General features: G+C 45.3%; 1 protein-coding gene across 10 annotated transcripts in view; it reads left to right on the top strand.

Annotated features, from left to right (window-relative positions):
- The window catches only part of TMEM63C (transmembrane protein 63C), a 72,794-nt gene extending 51,052 nt beyond the window's left edge, over positions 1 to 21,742 (top strand). For 5 of the 10 annotated variants that reach the window (XM_083501742.1, XM_083501739.1, XM_083501747.1 and 2 more), the window contains 14 exons: positions 68 to 148; positions 1,676 to 1,796; positions 3,869 to 4,002; positions 4,535 to 4,657; positions 7,356 to 7,509; positions 8,116 to 8,222; positions 9,129 to 9,215; positions 10,746 to 10,811; positions 11,019 to 11,181; positions 12,473 to 12,578; positions 13,905 to 14,072; positions 14,420 to 14,535; positions 15,994 to 16,065; positions 16,288 to 18,710. In XM_083501742.1, the coding sequence (XP_083357868.1) occupies positions 68 to 148; positions 1,676 to 1,796; positions 3,869 to 4,002; positions 4,535 to 4,657; positions 7,356 to 7,509; positions 8,116 to 8,222; positions 9,129 to 9,215; positions 10,746 to 10,811; positions 11,019 to 11,181; positions 12,473 to 12,578; positions 13,905 to 14,072; positions 14,420 to 14,535; positions 15,994 to 16,065; positions 16,288 to 16,500 (1,711 nt within the window). In that variant the 3' untranslated portion in view covers positions 16,501 to 18,710. Of the gene's footprint in view, positions 1 to 67; positions 149 to 1,675; positions 1,797 to 3,868; positions 4,003 to 4,534; positions 4,658 to 7,355; positions 7,510 to 8,115; positions 8,223 to 9,128; positions 9,216 to 10,745; positions 10,812 to 11,018; positions 11,182 to 12,472; positions 12,579 to 13,904; positions 14,073 to 14,419; positions 14,536 to 15,990; positions 16,066 to 16,287 lie in introns of all 10 variants that reach the window. The other 5 variants (XM_083501744.1, XM_083501738.1, XM_083501740.1 and 2 more) reach the window with 2 other exon arrangements.
- Positions 21,743 to 21,953: the final 211 nt, after the last annotated feature.

The following is a 21,953-nucleotide window of genomic DNA, read 5'->3' as shown; positions in this document are numbered from 1 at the left end:
AGCTCCATCACTTCCTTTTCACAGGTGAGCATGTTCCTTAAAGATCTTGATTTTATCTTCTCAACAGTGAGGCTTACCCAAGCTGCACAGTGACTGGTGTCCAGTTCTGTTCTGATGTTCGCACACTGATGAAGTTGGATTCAGAGAGGTGGGTGTGTTGTTTTTCTGCTAAGGCCTGGATTTTTCTAAACTCCTTGGATTCTATTAAGCAGATATCCTGATATCAATTTTACAGTGCAGTAGCAAGCACCTTACAGCAAGATTGTTCTCACCCCGCCTTGAGAATTGCTTCAGGCACTTTGAAAGACACAAGGGAGAAGCTTGTGTCTGATCCTTTTAACATGACAAAGACTTGCATCTTGGCAATTATTTGCTGCATTTTATTTATTATTTTACTTAGAGCACTTAGGCTCCCAGGGTGGCGTACTTTTGATAAAAACAAGATGGTCTCTGCCATCAGGTTTACAATCGAAAAGGCACAGCACGCGAGGGAAAAGGAACAGGGAAGAAAGGGGGGGGGGAGCAAACTCACATGTCAGTTCTTAATGTTGAATAGTACTTACAATGACCAGCTGGAATGGAAACAGTTAAAGGGCAGACCCCTTTCTGGTCTGTGTCACTTAAACATACCGTTTTTACCCATAATTCCATTCAGGCCTCACATTTAATCTGCAATTTTAAATAAATTCCTCAATTTCTCAAGATATGTCTCCAAATACACTGCCTCAAATCACAACTTTTTACTCTGTGAATGAAAGGAGATTTGAGGTCATGACGGGGTTTCTTCAGCTCTTCTTCCATGAATGGAGGCTCCCATTCACAGAGCCAAAAGATCCAGGCCACACACCTTGATACCTTGAAACCTATTTAAACAAGTATTTTGTCTGCATATTTAAATAAATATATAAATGCCAAGAGCTGCACCACAACGTTATTTCCTAGGAACATCACAGCTGAGGTTCTGAGGATGTAATTCTGTAATGCAGGGGTGGGAAACCTCAGACCCAGAGGTTAAATGCGGCCTTCCAGTCCTCTTTATCTGACCCTGAGAACTGCCCCCAGTCCACACTCCTCACTGGCCTGGTTGGAAAGTGTCCCTGAACTATTTCATGCCTCTTTTGCTTGTCTGGATGGAGCATGTATGGGTGTGGAGACACTAGAATGCTGTACGAAGGCAACGTTTACACCTGTATTTCTGCCCACTTTTGTCCCCACTCACCACTGTCATGTGGCCCTCAGAAGGTTGCCTGGAAGGGAATGTGGCCCTTGCGATGAAAAAGGTCCCCCACCCCTGCTGTACGGAATCCGAAAGCCTCAAACTTAAGCAAAGCAACCGCAGTTGTGCATGCATGGAAATACACTTACCGTATTTTTCCATGTATAAGACGATATTTTATCCTTTGAAATGATGGGTAAAAATTGTGAGTTGTCTTATGGATAACAGTGGGTGGGTGGGCAATTGGTGGCAGCAGCCAGCAGGAGATTGTCAGAGGCAATTGGCCGTGTGATTGGCCTGCTCAACAACTTTGGGCAATTTCCTCCCCCCCCCCAAAAAAAATAGGGGTTGTCTTATACATGGGGGCATGTTATACACGGAAAAATATGGCAATTCTGAACACAGTGATTCAATGGGCAGCCTCGTTAACTTTCCGCTCTGCTTCGTTTTGGCTGGCAGGCGCAAGGCAATGAAGGGGAGGCTTTACTTCACCACCAAGGCTCAGAAGGAGGGGAAAATCATGATCAAGATCCACCCCTGCTCACGGATATTCTGTTGCCGTAGTTGCGGCTTTGAAGAGGTACAGAGTGAAATTCAGGGCTGGCACATGAAACTGACCGTGGGCATTTATGATTGTCCATTACCCTGTTGCTTTGTTAGTCTGCTGGCTACCAAGCTAAGCTAGAGACAATTTCCATGCGAAGTTTGATTGAGTGGTTGCTTTTATACAGTGCTTTTTTTAAAAAAAAATGTTTAGGGGTGCTCTCATTTTGACTCAAGAAAATCTCCATTTTATAGTTCAGATTGGGAAAAATAAATACAGTAAATGGACAAAAGTATAAAGAACATGCATTACCTCATATTACTCAGCTGACAGTAAAACACCACACAGCCACATTCCTTCACATTTTAAACACTCACTTCCATCTGAGACTCAGGAAATGAGGCTGCCATCGGAGGTGGTAACAACGAAACTGACCAGTCACCGAGCTATTCAACGGAACTGATTATTAACCGTGCGAGAGAAGAAACTAATTTTTTTAAAAAAAATAGTTTCTTCCATTAGATGCACAAAATATTTAGGGGTATGCGTACCCCTGCATCCCCCTAGAAAAAAAGCACTGCTTTTATATAACCACCTTTTCGCCAAGGCGCCCAAACATGGTTTGTAGTTTTAAAATATGAAAACAAATGCATGTTATAAAATGCAGAGCGACTGACAGAGTCATCTCAGGCCCCACAGGTGTCTCCAAGAGCTGATGGCAACAAGCTCCCTGGCTTGTGTTCCCTCGTTCCTGCCTTCCCTCAGGCTGCACAGGCCTTTCTTGAGCAGCCCCAGGGAAGGTGGTGGGGGAAAGGCCTGCTCCAACAGTTCTCTCAGACCTCTTGATGGTTCTGTCAGGAGCTGATGGTTAGTGCTCCCTGGCCCAAGTCTCCTAGCTTCTGCCTTCCCTCGGGGCACACAGGTCTTTCTTAAGCAGCCCCAGGGAAATGTCACCCAGTGACAGGGGAGAAAAACTTGGAAATGGGAGTGTGTGTGTTTTTCTTGAGCACTTGCCTGTCCCCTGGACCCAGTTCATGACAGAGCTGAAATTGGTCTGCTACACAACTGGCCTTCACCTGGTGAATTGGGACCCACAATTTTGTTAAGCCCAAGTCAGAGATGGTCCACACCAGTGGCACTCTTTCCCCCATTCTGCATGCACATTTTGTAAATGTGTGAGGAGGCTTGTTTGTGTCTCTCTTCCTCTGTGTTCAGAACATAGAGAAAGGGTTGTATAAAGACAGACACACAAGGGATTTATTTATTTTTTTAAGGCCCAGTGTTTCAGATTAGGACTAAAGGGGATTGTCTGAGCACCGAGAGAAAGCTCAGTGAAGACAATAATTTATAGAGAAATGGATACATGAGGTTAAAAATGGGCCCAGCATTTCAAATTGGGACAGAAGCGGGGATCATTAGAATATCCATAGACAGTGTGTCTGAGGGAGAGAGATATAGAGAAAGGCACATGAGGTAGTGAAAATTAAAAATGGGCCCAATATTTCAGGCTGGGACTAAAGGCAGGGCTGAAACTGTTACAAACTGTTTCACGGTTCTACGTCATCTTGGAAGACGTGCTTCAGCTTGCACCATCTAGAGGCCTTGCTGGAATACTGTCTGGCAGCTGGCAGCTGTTATTCCAACTGAGACCATAGTCTCCTTGACATAGTTATTGCTGTTCTTTTTCAAGTAGTGTCTGCCTGAAAGGGCTGGAATGACGCAGTTAATCTCTCTCACTTGCATGCACACACCTTCCTGTGACAGCTGATTCACTCCAGTTGCAACTCCTGGGCTAGAATTTGGCAGCTGATGAATGTTTGCTTGCTACCAACTTTATTGCGGAGTCTGGCCTTGGACTTTTACTCCACCTCATTACAGCAAGTATAATCAGTTTACATTGGTGATGGAAAATGCCTAGATTAAACCAGTATATATCATTCTTGCTGTCTCACAAAAAAAATAATTGTGCGGTAGTTGGCGTTTCAGGAAGCAGCAGCCTTTCAGAGAATGCGTGAAGACAGAAGATGATAACTTCATTCTGCATTTACTCTCACAGGCATTTCAAAGCAGAACCAATAACTGAGCATGCTTCCTTTTCTCCCTGCTAGGTAGATGCAGAGCAATACTATGGGGAGCTAGAAGAGAAATTGACAGATGAATTTAATGCAGAGCGAAGCCGGATTGCGCTGAAACGCCTCGACATGGCTTTTGTCACATTTCAGGATGAGAGGATGACAGCCACGTGAGTGTTCCCTGCTACTACTAATTTCTCTAGGAGTTTGTTCACACTGAACGTCTTAACTTGCACCGTATTTGAGGTCAGAAAGGATTATCTCCAAGGGGAACATTAGGAATATAGGAAACTGCCTTATACAGAGGCCATCTGACCCTTATACATTGGCCCATCTGACTCAGTATTGACTGGCTGGCTGTTGTTTTCCAGGGTTTGGGGCAGCGATCTCTCCCAGCCCTATTGGAGATGCCAGGGATTGAACCTGGGACCTTCTGCATCATCATCATTTATTACTTATACCCTGCCCATCTGGCCGGGCCTCCCCACCTACTCTGGGTGGCTTCCAACAGGATATTAAAAACACAATAAAACATCAAACATTAAAAAACCTCCCTAAACAGGGCTGCCTTCAGATGTCTTCTAAATGTCAGAAAGTTGTTTATTTCCTTGACATCTGGTGGGAGGGTGTTCCACAGGGCGGGCGCCACTACCAAGGGTATTGGACCACCCTCCTCCAGCTGTTGCCTCTTCTCTCCCCCAGTATTCTGAAGGATTACAGCCGTGTCTGGTGTCGCAAGCATCCACAACAGTCTTCTGTTACCACAGTGGTGAAATCCCATTGCTGGGGGGTCAGCTATGCCCCCGCTCCCAATGACATCATCTGGTAAGTTCCCATGCTTCTGCCATCTTGGTTTTCAAGGGAGCATCAAGGCAAGGGGCAAGTTCAACATGTTGAAATTTTAAGATTCCGTGTTATACTTTTGGGTGTTTCGAGACTAGCAAATCCACCACTTTAAACCCTAGGCCAGTCTTCTCCAACCTAGTGCCCCCAATATGTTTTAGAAAGCGTCTGTCAGCCCCATCCAGCACAGCATCAGGTTACGGGAGGCTGGCCTGGGCAGTGACATCAGGCAGAAAAGAGAGAGAGATGTAAATGTTCCTTTGGGCACTGATGTTGAAATATGCTGGTGAGTCCAGAGAGTGTTTGGTTATTCTGGTGCTTTTTTGTAGCCACTGTTAAAAATTCACTACATAAAAATTCAGCAAAATTGAGAAAACGGTAATTGAGGCAACTAACATTACATACTGAAATGAATCCCTAGGGAAATTATTTGTTATTATTTATTACATCTGTATACCACCCTTCATCTGAAGATCACAGGGCAGTTCACAACATAAAAATACAAAATGAGAATAGCCTAACTTCTGTAATCTGTGCTCTGGTAAGCTGTAGGTGGATCCATTAGACTCCAAGGGCAGACCATCCTAATAGTTCTGCCACCTCTGCAGAGGGTAAAAGGTGCCAAAAGCCTAAATCTCAGCAGGAAGTGATCTGACCATGACAAGGGACTGATGTCAGTATCTCCCACTTTTGGATCACCTTCTTCCTACCCAGTTGAGAAAACAAGGTTCAGAGTGTGGCCTGCCACATGCGTTCGCCCAGTGACATGTTGGGACAGCCCCATGGTCGTTATGGCAGCCATGGAGTCCTGAGCTACCCCGCAGCCAGTGCCTCAGGGAGATTTGGCTGAGTACAACTATACCTTCAAAGCATATTTTCCCCCTCAAGGCACTGCAGTTCATTCCTCAGGGTTAAAATTCCCAGCAAGCCTTCCCAAGCTACAATGCCCAGAATTCTTTGAGCAACAAAATCGTTGTTGTTGTTGTTGTTGTTGTTGTTGTTGTTGTTGTACCACCCTCTACCCATAGATTTCAGGGCAGTTCACAATGAAATGTGCTTTGAATGTGTACGCAGTCATAGAGGAGAACGTTGGAATTCAGACACATTCATGTGGCAGAAGGCAGACTTTTTAATATATTTCCACAGGGAAAGTTATGTTACTCTGTGGTGCCCAAAAGACTAACCAATTTATTGCAGCATTAGCTTTTACAGACCACATTCCAGCTCACCAGTTGCATGAAGAATAATCCTCAAGTGCATGTATATACATAGTTGATTGGGGAATTGTAAGCAATGAGGTCAGTGCCTGTGATTTTTGCATTTTATTTCCCTCCGATCTCACTGCTTACTACCCTTCCATGTGTAGATATACCTGCAACTAGGGCTTACACCGCACGCAACTGATGAACTGGACTCGAGCCCACAAAAGCGTATGCCGCAATTGATTTCTTACTGCACCTTAGAATCTTAGCTGTTTTTGTATCGTTGCTTGTGGAAGAACTGGGTGAAACAATAGCACCATCTGCTGACTGCAATTAATACACTACACAAAGGTGGTGTGGAAACTGTTCTCAAGGATATTGACAGGATTTTTGTAGCTTCCGCAATGACCAAAGAAAACTGCCTTATACTGAGTCCATCTACTCAGTTTTGTCTATACTGACTGGGAGTTTCTCCTAACTTTACCTGGAGACACCAGAGATTGAACCTTGGATCTTTTGCATGAAAAGCAGATGCTAAATCACTTGAGTTATGGCCCTTCTCCTTGGCCACCTAGCAGACCTATCTGGCTGAAGTGAGTACAGTGGTGCCCCGCAAGACGAAATTAATTCGTTCCGCAATTTTTGTTGTCTAGCGAATTTTTCGTCTTGTGAAGCACGAAATCCCATAGGAATGCATTGAAAATCAATTAATGCGTTCCTATGGTCAAAAAAAGTCCAAACAAAGCCAAATTTGGTACAACAACAGTTTATTAACTGCTCTTTAAAGTCACACATACTGTAAAGAGCAGTTCAAAAATTGAAGGGAAAATAAATTAACTTTATAAACAAAACATGTCTTAGTTTTTAGACAAAGAAAACAAAGTCGCGAGACATTTTCGTCTTGCGAAGCAAGCCCATAGGGGAAATTCGTCTTGCGAGGCAAATCGAAAACGGAAAAACCTTTCGTCTAGCGACTTTTTTGTCTTGCGAGGCATTCGTCTTGCGAGGTACCACTGTATTCATCTGTAGATGCTTCCAAACATCTGCATAATCCAGCAAACACCATGCTTTTGTGGGTACAGTGTGCCACTGATTGGTCATCCACAAAGCAAATAATCCTCAATCCAGTGTTACCTTTTTAAAACAATCACTAATTTCAGCAGCCAGCATGTTGCAAACAACTGCAAACACTTTGCACACAATCAGTATATTTCTAGTTAGATATTGAGATTTATGCAGAAGTCCTAAACCCCAAAAGTGAGGGCAAGAGTGTTATTATGAGATGGGAACTTTTTAACTCCGCCTTCACTAACCTGGTGCCCTCTATGTGTTTCGGTCTGCAGTCGTGCTGGCTGGGGCTGATGGGAGTTGTAGTCTTAACACATCTGGAAGGCATCAGGTTGACGGCAGCTGCTGTCACCTCTTGGCCGGCTGCCTTCCCTGCACTCTGCAGGCTCCTCATGCTTTCTTTCTTGTAGGGAGAACTTATCCGTCAGCGGTGCTTCGTGGTGGGTGCGATTTGTCGTGCTCAACATCTGCCTCTTCATCCTCCTCTTCTTCCTCACCACGCCTGCCATCATTGTCAACACCATGGACATGTTCAACGTCACACGGCCTGTGGAGAGCCTCAAGGTGCACACTGCTGTCCCCTGTGGGGTTCTTCCCTATTGGTACTAGAGCCCAACTATGGGGAGGGTAACATTCCCACTCCCTGCTTTTCAGGGCTTGCCCATTCCATGCCCATCCACCCTCAAAAGAGAAGCATATACCTGTGAAAGCACTGGACAGGGAATAAAATCTCTGCCTAATGTCCTGATAGTGGAGCCTTTAGCACTGCTCTGCCCAGGGGAGCCAGACTGCTGTGTGCTCTGTGCTATGGTACTTGCCATTTTCATCTTTGATCTTCAAATGCATCCCGATACTGAATAGGTTGTTGCACCAAAAGAAGAATAACACAGGTGATCCTCTGGTTTAGAGAAGGAGCTGTGGCAGAAATCTCCCAGCACAGAACAGCCATTCATCCTTTTTTGCCTTTGATGTGGCGTTGTTTTTCCCCCAAGCCGCACTTACAGTCAGTGACCGAATTAGCAGCAATGAGAGGGAACCTAGGCTATGCACTATCAAGGAGAAGTTGTATTCTTTTAGTCCTGTTCCCAGGATGCGGCAGGGAGAGAAGCTGCTGGATTCTCAGTAAAAGTATTAAGAAATATTATTTCTCCTTTCTATCTCATTTCCCAGAATCCTATTGTCACCCAGTTCTTCCCCACGCTGCTGCTCTGGGCTTTCTCAGTGTTCCTGCCTTTCATTGTGTACTACTCTGCTTTCTTCGAATCGCACTGGACAAGGTAACTCATATCCTTACACCCACAACTTTTAAAATGGTTTTATGCTGGAAACACACCCCAGGGGTTAGATTTTGTTGCATTACGCATTTTCAGAGTTTCTCTGGGGGTCTACCTGGCTGTGACAGTAACAGTCAGTAAAATTCATTGCTGAATCTGGGAATCCTTTTATCTGGTTGTTTTAATAGCATGGTTTCCCAAGTTAAAAGAAAAAACCTGGTAAACCCTAAAAGAACCCCATGCTTTATTTTATTTATTCATATTGGAGCAAAAGGGTTTGTAACTCTCATTATTGTTGTTGTTATTTATTACATTGAGACACTGCCTTTATCTCAAGGTGGGGTACATGTTTCTCCTCCTCCTCCCTATTTCATCAAAACAACCCTGTGAGGTAGCTTAGGCTGAGAGGCGGTGACTGGCCCCAGGTCATTCAGTGAGCTTCATGGCTGAGTGCGGACTTGAACCCCACTCCTGCTTGGCAGGGGGTTGGACTCAATGGCCCTTGTGGTCTATTCCAACTCTATGATTCTATGATTCTAACCCTGGCCTCCAAGGTCCTATTCCAACACTATAACCATTATGCAACACACAGTGTATGCTGCTTTATTTAAATCAGAGTTTATTAAGGCTTTTCATAATACAATACAAGAAAAAACAAACCAATCTAAACAAAAACCAAAAAAGGAAAAATGCAAAGTCCTCATCAAAACCTCAAAGTGTGTTTCAGTGACATTTTGTGATATTTATTACTGAATCTGAGGGTGTTTTTATCAGGTTGCTTTAGTAGTATCATTTCGAGAGTTTTACTACAAAATTCTAACCTAGCTCCTGTTACGTTGCTGATTGTCTCTCCCCATGAGATAAATATGGTGGGATAAATATGTGTTGTTGTTGTTTTTTCCCTTTCAGGTCAAATGAGAATCAGCTCACAATGCACAAGTGTTATTTTTTCCTGGTGTTTATGGTTATCATCTTGCCCTCACTTGGATTGACCAGGTACAAAGCAACTTGCAGATGTTAAAACACAAATCATTCTTCCTTTATTCAGGCCTTTTGTGAAGCCTCTTGGAGGCCTTTTGTTTGCAGACTGAATGCATGCTTCCTGTCTCACAGAACACACTGCAGTTCAGCCCCCCTCTGATAGGGAGACCAGCAGTTCTGAATAAGTAGTTGGCAAGATTTAAAGCCAGAAGTGAATCAGCAGCACCTGAGATTTGGGGGAGATCTGCACAAGTGTGTTTTCCATGTGGTAGCTCAAATTACCACATAAAACCTTGTTTTTTAAGTGATTTGCTGATATTAAGCTTACTGTCATATAAAAGGAAGGTAAATTGAATCCACTCCTTTCAAAAGAGAAAATTAAGCTCATCTTAGAGGTAAATTTATTTAGGATTGAGACTTGACTTGGCACTCCGTTCTTCCTTTCTAAAGCAAAATAAATGCTTTCTCGGGCATTTTGATTTGCATGATAATAATATAATAATAATAATAATAATTTATTATTTATACCCCGCCCTTCTGGCTGAGTTTCCCCAGCCACTCTGGGCGGCTCCCAATCAAGTATTAAAAACAAGGCAGCATTAAATATTAAAAACTTCCCTAAACAAGGCAGCCTTCAGATGTCTTTTAAAGATAGGATAGCTACTTATTTCCTTCACATCTGAAGGGAGGGTGTTCCACATAGTGGGCACCACTACCAAGAAGGCCCTCTGCCTGGTTCCCTGTAACCTTACTTCTCGCAATGAGGGAACCACCAGAAGGTCCTCGGCGCTGGATCTCAGTGTCCGGGCTGAACGATGGGGGTGGAGACGCTCCTTCAGGTATACAGGACCGAGGCCGTTTAGGGCTTTAAAGGTCAGCAACAACACTTCGAATTGTGCTCGGAAACGTACTGGGAGCCAATGCAGATCTCACAGAACCGGTGTTATGTGGTCCCGGCGGCCACTTCCAGTCACCAGTCTAGCTGCCGCTTTCTGGATTAATTGCAGTTTCCGGGTCACCTTCAAAGGTAGCCCCACGTAGAGCGCGTTGCAGTAGTCCAAGCGTGAGATAACTAGAGCATGCCCCACTCTGGTGAGACAGTCCGCGGGCAGGTAGGGTCTTAGCCTGCGTACCAGCTGGAGCATGAGAAAGTAGAGACAAAGTAGTAGGTGGTATTTCACGACTTCAGTCTTTATCTGTATAAGAGGGCAGTGTGTATGAAGGTCCGGAGAGGGGCAAATCACAGGGGCCTTGGGGCTACACAACAAAAATCCTAAAGGCGACACCAGCAGCAGCTGTGGTGGTGGAGCAGAGCCTCCCCTCCCTCCCAGCACCAGCATCACTATAGCTTCCATGTACAGGCTAGGGCCAAGTGCCGCTGAAGTTGGGAATGCACAGACCCACTGGTGAAGCTGGCATGGTGGTCCTGCTGGCATAGCCCCAACCTTCAGTGGGGTAGACTAGTGGCCTGGGGGTCCTGCATAAGTTTCCTTGGCAAAAGAATAAGCCTCTGTTTCATTCTTGCTCTCTGTTCTCCTTCCCCAGTTTGGATCTCTTCTTCCGCTGGCTCTTTGACACCCACTTTGTGGATCAGGCAGAGATCAAGTTTCAGTGAGTATTGCTCAGAACTGTGTGTGAGACAAAGAGGGCTCACCGGTTCTGCTGGCAGGATGGGTGCCCTGGTTTGTGTTTATGAGGTACGTCACGAGCATGTGTGGCCTTGGTTCTCAGCAACGGTTTCTGGAAGTGCCACTTTTTCCCAGTCTGTTTAGAGCATCTCTCCTCTCACTTCTCCGCCCCTGGTTTCTTCCCACCTAGGTGTGTTTTCCTGCCCGACAACGGTGCTTTCTTTGTCAACTATGTTGTCACCTCCAGCCTGATTGGGACAGCCATGGAGTTGCTGCGCATCCCTGGACTCATTGTCTATGCCACGCGGCTCTGCTTTGCCAAGTCTGAACCGGAGCGGCTCCACATCAAGCGGGTTTGCGGTTTCATTACTTTCTCACTCACACTCAGCCACATGCCATCCTGTCTTAGGACCAGAAGGCTGTTCTCTTGGCACTTCTGTGTTTTGTGAATCTCTGGGATTCCCTCTTGTTATGTTTTGTTCTGAAGCAACTCTGTCCTGTAAGGGTGTGGAAATGCCACCCACCCCCAACCAAAAAACTCACAAATAGCCAGGCTTGAGGTTCAGCTTCTCCAAAGGTTTATGAGAAACATCAACTTAGGGCAAGCTTCAGTCCTGGAGATTTATTAGTCTCCAGGATTATGTATATATTCTATGTGTTTCAGCAGTGTGTGAGTGAGAACAAAATTTCACTTCTTGAGAAGCTTAGCTTCCTCTTTTCACAGAAGGGCACTTGCCTGTGCATTGTTCTTGCAGATATAAAATTGGAAAACAAGGACAGCAATCTTGGGAGAAGGGTTCTAGTGGCCCAGGTTCTTATGGAGCAGGAATCTCATGAAAGTCAAGCTGTATTTGGGAGTTCACTGTCATGATATTTATCATGCAAGGGGCAAAGAGAGAGTTGAACTTGCTGGACCCACCTCTTTTACTGTGTCACCATCTGCTGGCCTCCACTGCCGTCCACACTTTGGGGGAGGGAGAAGGTTTGAAGTGGGATCTACACATGTCTAGGCTCCCTGTGTGCACAACCCTGCCTATACAATCCTGGTTGTGTATGATGCTAAATAATGTAGGGAATCTCCCCTACTTTAGACTTCCTCCTCCTGTGAGTGGAGGGTGGTGTGGCTGGGCAGTGGAGATGCAACACAGAGGCCCTTAACATAATTTCAATCACATGAGTATTAGACACCCAAAGAGGGCTTCTGATGGGCCCAGAGCAGACAATGCTTAACGCATTAACCATGGTTAGCACTGTTGCCTAGACACTGCTTAACATCCCAAAGAAACATTGAAACCATGATGTAGCTTGTAAAGGGCATATCTAAGGAGATGTTAGCAAAACCTGATTGTTGCTTTGCAGGCAAGAGAAGCTCAGGAGGCAGGGAAGCTGCCTCAACAGCAGTTTGTGCAGGCCAATGTAGTGGGTTTGCAACCTATTTCAACCATGATTTTGCATCCTAGTTTGTGGCCAATACTTAACCATGGTTTAGGTACATAGATGTAATGCTTAACCGTAGCTAAGGGAAACAAATCATATTGGCTCAAGGCTTTTAAGTGTGCTAACCCAGCCAACAAGTGTTCTTTTAGCTCTCCTCATGATGAAGTAGAAGACAACAGGATAAATATGCTGCTGTGTTTTCCTTAGAACCAAGCTTATGAGTTCCAGTTTGGATTGGAGTATGCCTGGACCTGCTGTATATTTGCTGTTGTCATGACCTATAGCATCACCTGCCCCATTATTGTCCCCTTTGGTAAGTATCTCTGCCAGCCCCCCAAAGTTCCTTCCTTGTCTAGTCACTTGAGAAAATCAATATCCTAGTCAGATTTCAGGATGGGGAAGGATATGGGGAGTAGAGATGGGGCTGCTGGGCAGGGCGGCTGCTGAAGTTTGCCTAATAGGATTCAGGGCAAAACGTGGGGCTCTGCTACCATGCAGTTGCATTTCACAGCTAAAAGCAGCCTTACCAAAATCCACATGGCTGCACTCCAATCCACTGGGCAAACACTGGGCTGCCATACGTTCTACATTAAAAAACTTTAGATCAGGAGTAGCCAATATGGTGCCCTTCAAATGATGTTGGAGTCCACCTCTCATCTTCCCCAGTCGGGAATGCTGGGAGTAATCCAACAGCATCTGAAGGGCACCATAATGCCTACCCCTGTCTTAGATGTTTTTATGCATTTGTGCTCAAGGCTGTAGCCTTGACACAAGAGGAAGGACCGTACCTTAGTGGTAGAGCATGTGCTTTGCACGCACAGAATTCAGTCTCTGGGAAACTCATTCTGAGACTTTGTAGAGCTGAAATCAATTGGTAGAGACAATACTGAGCCAATTAGTGTAGATGCTGCTGCTCTGACTCAGTTATAAGGCAGCTTCCTGTGTTCTTCTACCAACACACACACCAAGATATTCCAGGCTCCTCTGAATTATTAGTGTTCTGGGTTTGGTTTGGTTTGGTTTGGTTTGGTTTGGTTTGGTTTGGTTTGGTTTTAATAAAAAGCAAATCTCTAGCTCAGGGTTTCCCAAACTTGGGTCTCCATTTGTTTTTGGACCACAATTCCCATCATCCCTGACCACTGGTCCTGCTAGCTAAGGATGATGGGAGTTGTAGTCCAACAGCAGCTGGAGGCTCTGTGTAAATAATGTAATAATGTGTAAATAATGCATATTAAGCTACATTTATTTAGGTTTTAGCTCTTTCACATTGAATTATAATACCCCATTCCCAAAGTACACTTTATGGACAGAAAATGACTATGGGCTTGTACTTTGCCCGGTGTACAGGATTTGTATTCCATTCTGCCCAGTACTCCTGGCTGCCAGCAACTCTCAACGGTCACAGGCAGAGGTCTTTCCCAGCCCAGCTACCTGGAATCCTTTTTTAACAGAAGAAGCCAGGGATTGAATCTGGGGCCTCCTGCATGCAGAGCATGTGTCCCACTACTAGCTAAGCTGTAGCCTCTCCCACTGAATCGTCTGCTGCAAAATCTCTCTTGACCAAGCCCCTTATCTTCTTGCCTACCAGCATCTCCTTTGACCATTCCTTGTCCTTTTGCTCCCATATCGGTGCCTGCAGGTTTGCTGTATATGCTGCTGAAGCACATGGTTGACCGCTACAACATTTACTATGTCTACATCCCCACCAAACTGAACCAGCGCATCCACACAGCAGCTGTGAGCCAGGTGGTGGTAGCTCCCATCCTCTGCATGTTCTGGCTGCTCTTCTTCTCCGTCATCCGACTAGGTAGGCAAGGGCTGCCATCAAGCATACCCTGAGCTGAACCTTCTTCCTCTAAGGCTGGGGCTTGTTGACATTTATTTAGGAAAGGTTGAGTAGTATCCAGACTGAGCGCATCCATTTACCCCCCAGGAAGTTGCTTTGAATGTTGTGTTGGCTGGGGCTGGTGAGTCCAATAACATCTAAAGGGGCACAGATTCACCACTGGTGATTTAGAGAGCCCTCATCCAGATGTGACAGGCCTTGCTCCTTACAAAAGCAGGTTTGGGTCTCAGGAGTTGCAGACTACTTTAAATTGTAGGCAGAGAAAGCAGTGGCACCTAATGTCATTTCCTGGTCTGTCAACACTGTAGGCTCCATCAGACCCATCACCATTTTCACCTGCGTGGTCCTTGTCTCCTGCATCCTTTCTTCCTTCTTTGGCCTTTGTCTGAAGAAGCTGCATCCAAGGAAGCCCTCCAGTTACCAGGTAAGAAAGGCAAGAATGTGCCCAGTTTACTGTGTGCTGTTTCTTACATTTGCTCATGACCACTTGTCACCTGAGCTACACGAGGAAAATCCAAGCATGGGGAGATGGTTACCACAATATTATTTACGATGCATGTACACACTTCTCAGACTAGCATGTTCCACCCACAACCACTTTTAAAATGTTGCGCTACATACATTTGCTTTGAAATGGATGGATGCGTGCATTAAACCTTTTACCAAAAAGGTGAAATGCTTGTCAGATCTACTTTAGAAAATACATATAGAGAATTGGATGCCTTGGAACACATTCTGAATGGAGGAGTTTATCTTCGGTACCAGAACTGATCTCACAGTCCTGTCAGACTAAAGTCTGGTCCTGGTTAGCATTCTTGGTTTCAGCAGCCAAATTTAGTCAGGGAAAGTTGTTTTGTTGCTGTTGTTAAGAGTCAGGAAACCCTTGCTGATACACCACAAACCAGGCAGAGATGTACTAGTAGACCTCGACTGACCTCTGCCCAAACCCTTCTGTCAAATGACACAAACACAACATACGAGTATGCAGAATACCGGGGAGGGGGGGAATCAACTCTCAAATGCTGACCAAAAGAATATAGTTCTGTCAAGCAGGTTTGGATACTGTAGGTGAAGCTGTCTAATCTTGGAAGAATTATGTATGTGCTTGTTGAATCCTGATGACTCCAATAAGGAATTAAATAGGACTTCAGAGTATCAGCGAGAAAACAGAAAAAGAAATGCTGCTGCAAGTCTTGCTGATATTTTACATTGTGTGTCTTTGTTACTACTGGGTACCCCTTTTATGGTTTCCTGGTTATTTGGGGGCATTCGTTCTCCCTCTTTATGGTTGCATTATTCTTTAGTGTTACATTTTTGTACCTCAAAAGGCACTATAATACACTGAGTCACACAACTATTTTTCACTTCCCCACAATCTTAGTAATTTCCCTTGAATAGCCTGAAAACAAAGAGAAGTGCATTCTCAGAGTGCAGTGACAGCTCATTTTGTGCCTTTTAGGTTTGTATTCCACTTTTTCTCCAAGGAGCTCCAAGCGGCATGTGTGCTTTATGGTCCATTTTGTCCTCACAATAATTTTGTGAGGCGTTTTAGCCCATGATCTTCGTGAATGAGTGGATATTTGACCCGGGGGTCTCCCTAGTCTAAGTTCAGTAGTATATCCCCTTAGATGAGGGTGTTTTCACAAGGCGTCCACCTCAAAAATAGCCATGATCTATTGACCTACAGCAGGGATGGAGAAGTTTTGACCCTCCCATTGGTTCCAGCCAGATAATAGGAAATGTAGTCCAACAAGATATGGAGGGCTCCAGGTTTGTAACACTTGCTTTTGGGAGAATCACCATTTTGGGAGCTACGGGTCGAGCATCAATCCCTGTTTTCTGTCCCTCGCCCAACTTTATTCTCCTCTCCACCTGCAAGCAGATGTCTGAGCAATCTGAAGGTGCCTTCAATGATACAGAAAGGAGCAGCATCTCTTCAACCCCCAATTCAAATGTAAGTATATCTTCCATTTCCTGTATGCCTCCCTTCCTGGCCTTGCACACTTGCTTGCAATGTCCCGGTTCCCTCATGCAGACTGGCAAGGCCCACGTGCCAGCGTTTCTGCAGTCACTATCCTTTCACAAAAGGGAAGAGTTACAGGAGAAATTTGTCTTTCCAGCAAGATGCAAAGCAAAGGACCTCGGAATTGTAACTTCCTTGTGCTTTGTGTTGTAGATGTTTGTGGCTACAGTGCTTCAGGAGCCAGAACTAAGCCTAACGCCAGCAGCCTCCCCAGCTCACCAGTCTTACGGCACCATGGGCAGCCGCCTGGAGCAAGCCGAGAACATGGAGGAGGGAGGCCTGCAGAGCTTTGAAACAGAGCTGGAGAGCACGGAGGGCGAATACAGAACCGGGCCAGTGCTGGATGACCAAACCCGCTATCATTGACCACCTGCTCTCAGAGTGACGAGACAGACCAGAGAAACATTTTGAGTATTAAGAGTGCCGGAGGGGAAGCATTATGTCCCAAGGCCTAGATTGCTCTGAGTTGCCATATCAGTCCTGCTGTAAACCAGTTTTGAGCAAAGGTCTGGCTTTGCTACTTAGGCCAGAACCACTCAGGCTGATGCACAATGGGCCTTCAGTGCTGCAGTTCTCTTGGCCACAGTGTTGGGATGGCAGCTCAACTCTCCAGCAGAGATGGAACGAACAGGGAGGTTCTGCGTAGGCAGTGTTACTTCAGTTTTTTACTCCCAGCTGTTTAACAGCAGCATGTTCCACATGTTGCCTCTCATCCTTCTGCTCCAGGGCTACAGACTGCCATTGCTTGACTCTTTTTGTGTCTTCTGACAAATCTTCCCTTCTCTCCATTGCCCCAGTTGGTCTCCCTCACCTTCCACTATTTTTGCTTTTCATTTATATTCTTTTCTTGGTAGAGGAAGATGTTTCTCTATTGGGGGCAGCCTTCTCTGCTCAGACCAGCAGGAGCAAGAGACTGTCTGGATTTAAATAGCATCATGCGCCCAGTAGCGACAAACCTGTCTATAAAACATTTGGGTGCGGGTGTGTGGAGTAGAGAGCAGAATGGTGACTCCCGAGACACATTCAAGTTGACTGCACAGCCCGGTGTAATGCATTTGTTGCAGAAGCAAACTCCCAATTGTTTCCTGAGTGCAAGAGGGGCATTTGCAAAAGACAGGTGCTTTAGCTGCTTCATTTTTTATATGCCCATTTGTTGCTGCTGCGGTTGTTGCTTTTGCCCAAATTCACTGCCTCTGAAAAAAAGACTTTCTTTCTCAGTGTGGCCTAAGTGACAGGCCTGACTTGTCTCTGTTTTTCTAGGTTTGACTGGTTGTGTGCTTTATGCCCAGAATAATGGCCATGTTCGGATTTTTGCTTACCTTTTTTCCAACCGTGTTGGAAACTGCCTGGTTCCTTGTTTGAAAGCAAACTTGAAGGCGGGGTGGGGTGGGGGTGATGAATGAGATTGTGTAGAAGCTGAGCCCAAACCAAACAGGACAGCAGCAGAGCTGTGTGTATAAATCTAGATCTGATGCAAACCCCTAGAAACCAGGGGTAGAGTCAAACTTTTAAGGCAAAAGGAGAGCATGTGTGGGAGAGGAGCTAAACGAACAGCTAGTGCCCTGATTAGGGGGCTAGATAACTTTCTGCAGGGGGTTGAGCCCTGGGGAGGGTTACAGGTTTGGTACACATCACTCATATGCCCCTTGTGCTCCATAAATTGGATCTCCACACCTGCTTCACTTTCAGGATCTTCATTACAGATCCAAGTTTAAACATATGGTTATGTCACAATCACAGCTAATTTGGCACTGGCTTGAGAGCTGGGTGGGATGGCAGGCAGGCAGTGGTGACATCTCGACCCTTCTGTGACAATAACCCATTTGTACACCAGCATGTTCTAAGCTGCCAGTGCACAGGCTGCATGATATCACAGGCCAGCCCCCTTGTCTCCAAATGATAGGTGTGCCTTCCAGGATAGACTTGTGCATGGGAATGACTCCATTTTACTTTGAAACCTCCACTGTTGTATAGGACTTTCTCTGGCTCAACTGCATTATATACTAGCCCATTAGATCAGTGCTTCACCATCATTCATGTCCGTAGAACATGAGACTCTTAATCTATGATTCTGCAAAGTCCCTAGGAGTAATGGAGTGAGTTTTCTCTCATGGGCTGCTGTGCTCAGAACCTGGGATGAGGCTGCCCAAATTTTTTTACTTAGGAGCTAAGTAAAAGCCGCAAGAGAGCAAGCAGGAAGGAGAAGTATTAGGTGATGTGCATACAAATCAGAATTGCCATGCCTTTTTTCTAGCAGGACTCCTGTGCGCTGAATTACTGCCTGTCTCACAGCTCTTAAGTGGGTGAAACTTTCCTAGCATGCTGGTGCTGTATTTGGGAAAGTTGTTCCCAAGCTACTCTGTCGCTGTTATAAGAGGTTTGCCTCTTAGATTTCTGCTGTCCATGCAACTGTCAAAAGGCATAGTAGGTGTCGGGAGAGAAGGTAGAAGAAGCCCTGTTTCCATCTTCAAGGCCTGTTTTGAACAGGGCAGATCTAGGTTGCCCACTGCTGTTTGAGAAACAGAAAAAGCACCTTGCGATTATAGCTAAATAAAAAGATTTCTATTAGAAGCTTACCTGCAATTACTATCCAGGAAGTAAATCCCATTAAAAGCAGTGGGAATTATGCCCAGGTAAATCTGCTTCCCAGAATTTCCCTTTCTTAGCTGAAGATCATTCATACACCTTGCCACAGATAAAAATGCCTATAACACAGCATTCCTTCTAATATATAGAGGCTGCATAGGGACGTCATAGAGTAAGTCTCCATTCCTGCCCCCATGAAGCAAAAGCCCAGCATCAGAGGCAGCACAGAGGCTTGGCTACATCTGTGTCTCTAGGGTGAGCTGCCCACTTGTTTCTTGCTTAGTTACTCACATGTATGTAAGAAAGGCAAACTAGATAGAGTAGCCTTAATGCAAATGAGGAAGGACAGTGGCACCTATAAGAGTTGTACAGCAACTTAGACCTGCTGAAATCCCTCTTGTGTCCAGATATTAATGGTTGTGGGGCTCTGTCTTCTTTTGCATCTGGCTACCTTAGGACTAGTTAATTAAAAATTGGTCACTCTGCTTTTAGTTCACCCAGAGAGGAAAGGTTAAACGCTTACACCACCACCAGTGCAACAATCTACCGTATTTTTCGCTCTATAAGACGCACCAGACCACAAGACGCACCTAGTTTTTGGAGCAGGAAAACAAGAAAAAAAATATTCTGAATCTCAGAAGCCAGAACAGCAAGAGGGATCGCTGTGCAGTGAAAGCAGCAATCCCTCTTGCTGTTCTGGCTTCTGGGATAGCTGCGCAGCCTGCATTTGCTCCATAAGACGCACACACATTTCCCCTTACTTTTTAAGAGGGAAAGAGTCTTATAGAGCAAAAAATATGGTAATTCATGACCACTTCTGCTTGGTGTTTAGTGGAATATGTTGGGAGATCCAACCACAAATTTGCCACGGTCAACCCTGTACAGCCTAGAACTCTCTGCTGAGAGGTGGTTTCCAGAGTCTCATGCAGAGTACAAAAAAATCCCCACCTTCGATGTAAGAATTAACAGGCAAATTATCAGTCGGCTGGTGCGATGAGATACGTCTATTTTGCTGGATGAACACCATGTTGCTTGAGTGTACGTACAGTAAAATACAGTATATTAATGTGTAGTCCCATGTAGAATTTTTTTAATGTGTTTGGCAACCCTGAGATCCTTTTAACTGGGGAGTGAACTTCAACCTTATCTATGCAATACAGATTATCTTTCATTGCTTTAGCTTCTCTCATGTGCGGCCACGGAAGAGTCTGTAGCGTTATTCTCCACACTGCAGCCTTTTATTATGGAAAGAAAAGACACCCTTTAAGTGTATTGCCTCAGTGTAGTAGTAAATGCAGCAGCCCAATTTCAGAAGCAGTTTGTGCCATGCACAGTCACCTGCCCACTTTTTAAAAAACAGGCGAAGGAAAAAACGGACATGTTAGTGAACAAGTGATGAAGATACAGGGAGCCATAAAGCAATCTCCAGTTTAACCGAAGAGAGTTAAATTCATTTTTTTTAAAACTGGGTTGTGGATTGTTTAAAAAATAAATTAATGTTTTTTCCAGGGGCTGGGGGTTCTTGGACGCTGTCCAAAGAGGAAACAAGCACATGCATAAGAGGAATGGTCGGTCTTTCTTGGTGTTTTGAGGTTTCGCAGAAAATTGTGAGACAGTAAATTGTTTTTGCAGACTGTGTCTGCACCTTTTGATGTTGCTTGTGGCCTGCGACTGTATTAGTTATTCTGTTCCAGGAGCCAGTCCTGTCGCCTGTGACAGGTTTCAGAGGCAGAGGGTTGGAATGTTGAGTAATCGTAGCACAGAAGAGGGTGTGTGTGTGTGTGTGTGTGTGTGTGTGTACACACATGGACTAAGTCATGTGGTTACAAAAGAGGACTGGCTGAAATAAAGGCAACACACCACTCTGAAACTGGACTGGTGAGCTCCCATCCTCCAGAAGCTGGCAGGATTGCAAGGCTCCAGCTTTGTGGGTATAAGTTTACAAACCTTTCCTGTACCCTTTGGGGACTATCTGCCTTTAGCAACATTTGGTAATGTACATCGTTGCTCCTAATAATCTCACACACATGTCTGTTGCAGGATGTGTAGTCATATTGTCCCTAAAATAGTCATTTGAAAACTTGATGTGAGCAGTAGAGAACTGGTGATTCCGCAAGATCCAGCACCAGCTATGTCAGTGAATAGGTGGCATGAAGTACTGTCTGTCTGCCTTGGTAAGATTGCTTGGCTCAGCCTCCAGTGCAGCAGGACTGAGCTAATGACACATCTGAAGCTATGCCCACATAACTTGGGGGAAGCCCTGCTGACTGCAGTGGAACTTAGCATCTGAGTGAATATGCACAGGGTCAGGCTTCTGGTGTATTAGAGGATAGGGCCTCCTTATCCAAATGAGTCTTTTTCATGTAGTATCAATAGTCAGGCATCTCTATGCTATTATCTGTGCTGGGTTTCTTCAACATTTCCCACAGGTAAGAAATTGGAGCCACTCGAGTCCTCAGAGAAGGGAGCAGCAGGCCCACATCTGCCAGAAGGAGAGGAAAGGTTAATACTTCATTGAACGCTGTGGCTCGTTTCTGAAAGGGGGAAGGTTGTGTATGCCTCACAAACAGGCAGAGAAGTTGAGGTGTGGAACCCCAGAATGTGACTCAGTTGAAGGGACTCACCTTAATCCAGCACGAATGCCATCACAGGTTTCTTCCACCCTATTATTGAGTGCCGTATCTGGCTGCATTTGAGGAAGGGGTGGTTGAGTCTAGTGCTGTAGCGTGAGTAAGCGGTTCCTGACTACTCCCTCCTTGGAACCTATGAAATTACCTTTGCCTAGTCACATGCTAATGTAGCAAACCTCGAGGCCTCCTGTCTTAGCCGCTTCTCTTTTATGGAGGCAAAGTGCCTGTGAGTTGGGTATGGTGTCTTTGGGAAGCTCTGGTCTTTTGTCTTTCCCTTGGCTGTTGCCCTCTAGGAATGTGCCAGAGTTATGTATCTTCTTGTTATATTTATTGCTATGACCGTGCCTTGAATAAAGTTACTTCGCCCAGCTGGTGCCTGGGGTTGAGCTGCACATGTTGACGCAGAGTGATGCTAACTCAAAACAGGAGGAGGAGAAGGAGGCCCTTGCCAAGCATATCAGAAACCTGAGAGGTCCCCTTTTGCTTTTGTTCAATGAGAGAGCAAGGTCTTGGGCGTAATGAGAAGGAAAGCTCAAGTGGTTTAGGTGGTGTGTTAGCCACCTTCAAATAGCCAAAGGGCTGTCACATGGAAGATGGAACAAG

This window comes from Podarcis liolepis (assembly GCF_965112155.1).
Source record: "Podarcis liolepis genome assembly, chromosome: 1".
NCBI lineage: Eukaryota > Metazoa > Chordata > Lepidosauria > Squamata > Lacertidae > Podarcis > Podarcis liolepis.
This window is presented reverse-complemented; position numbering and strand designations above follow the sequence as displayed.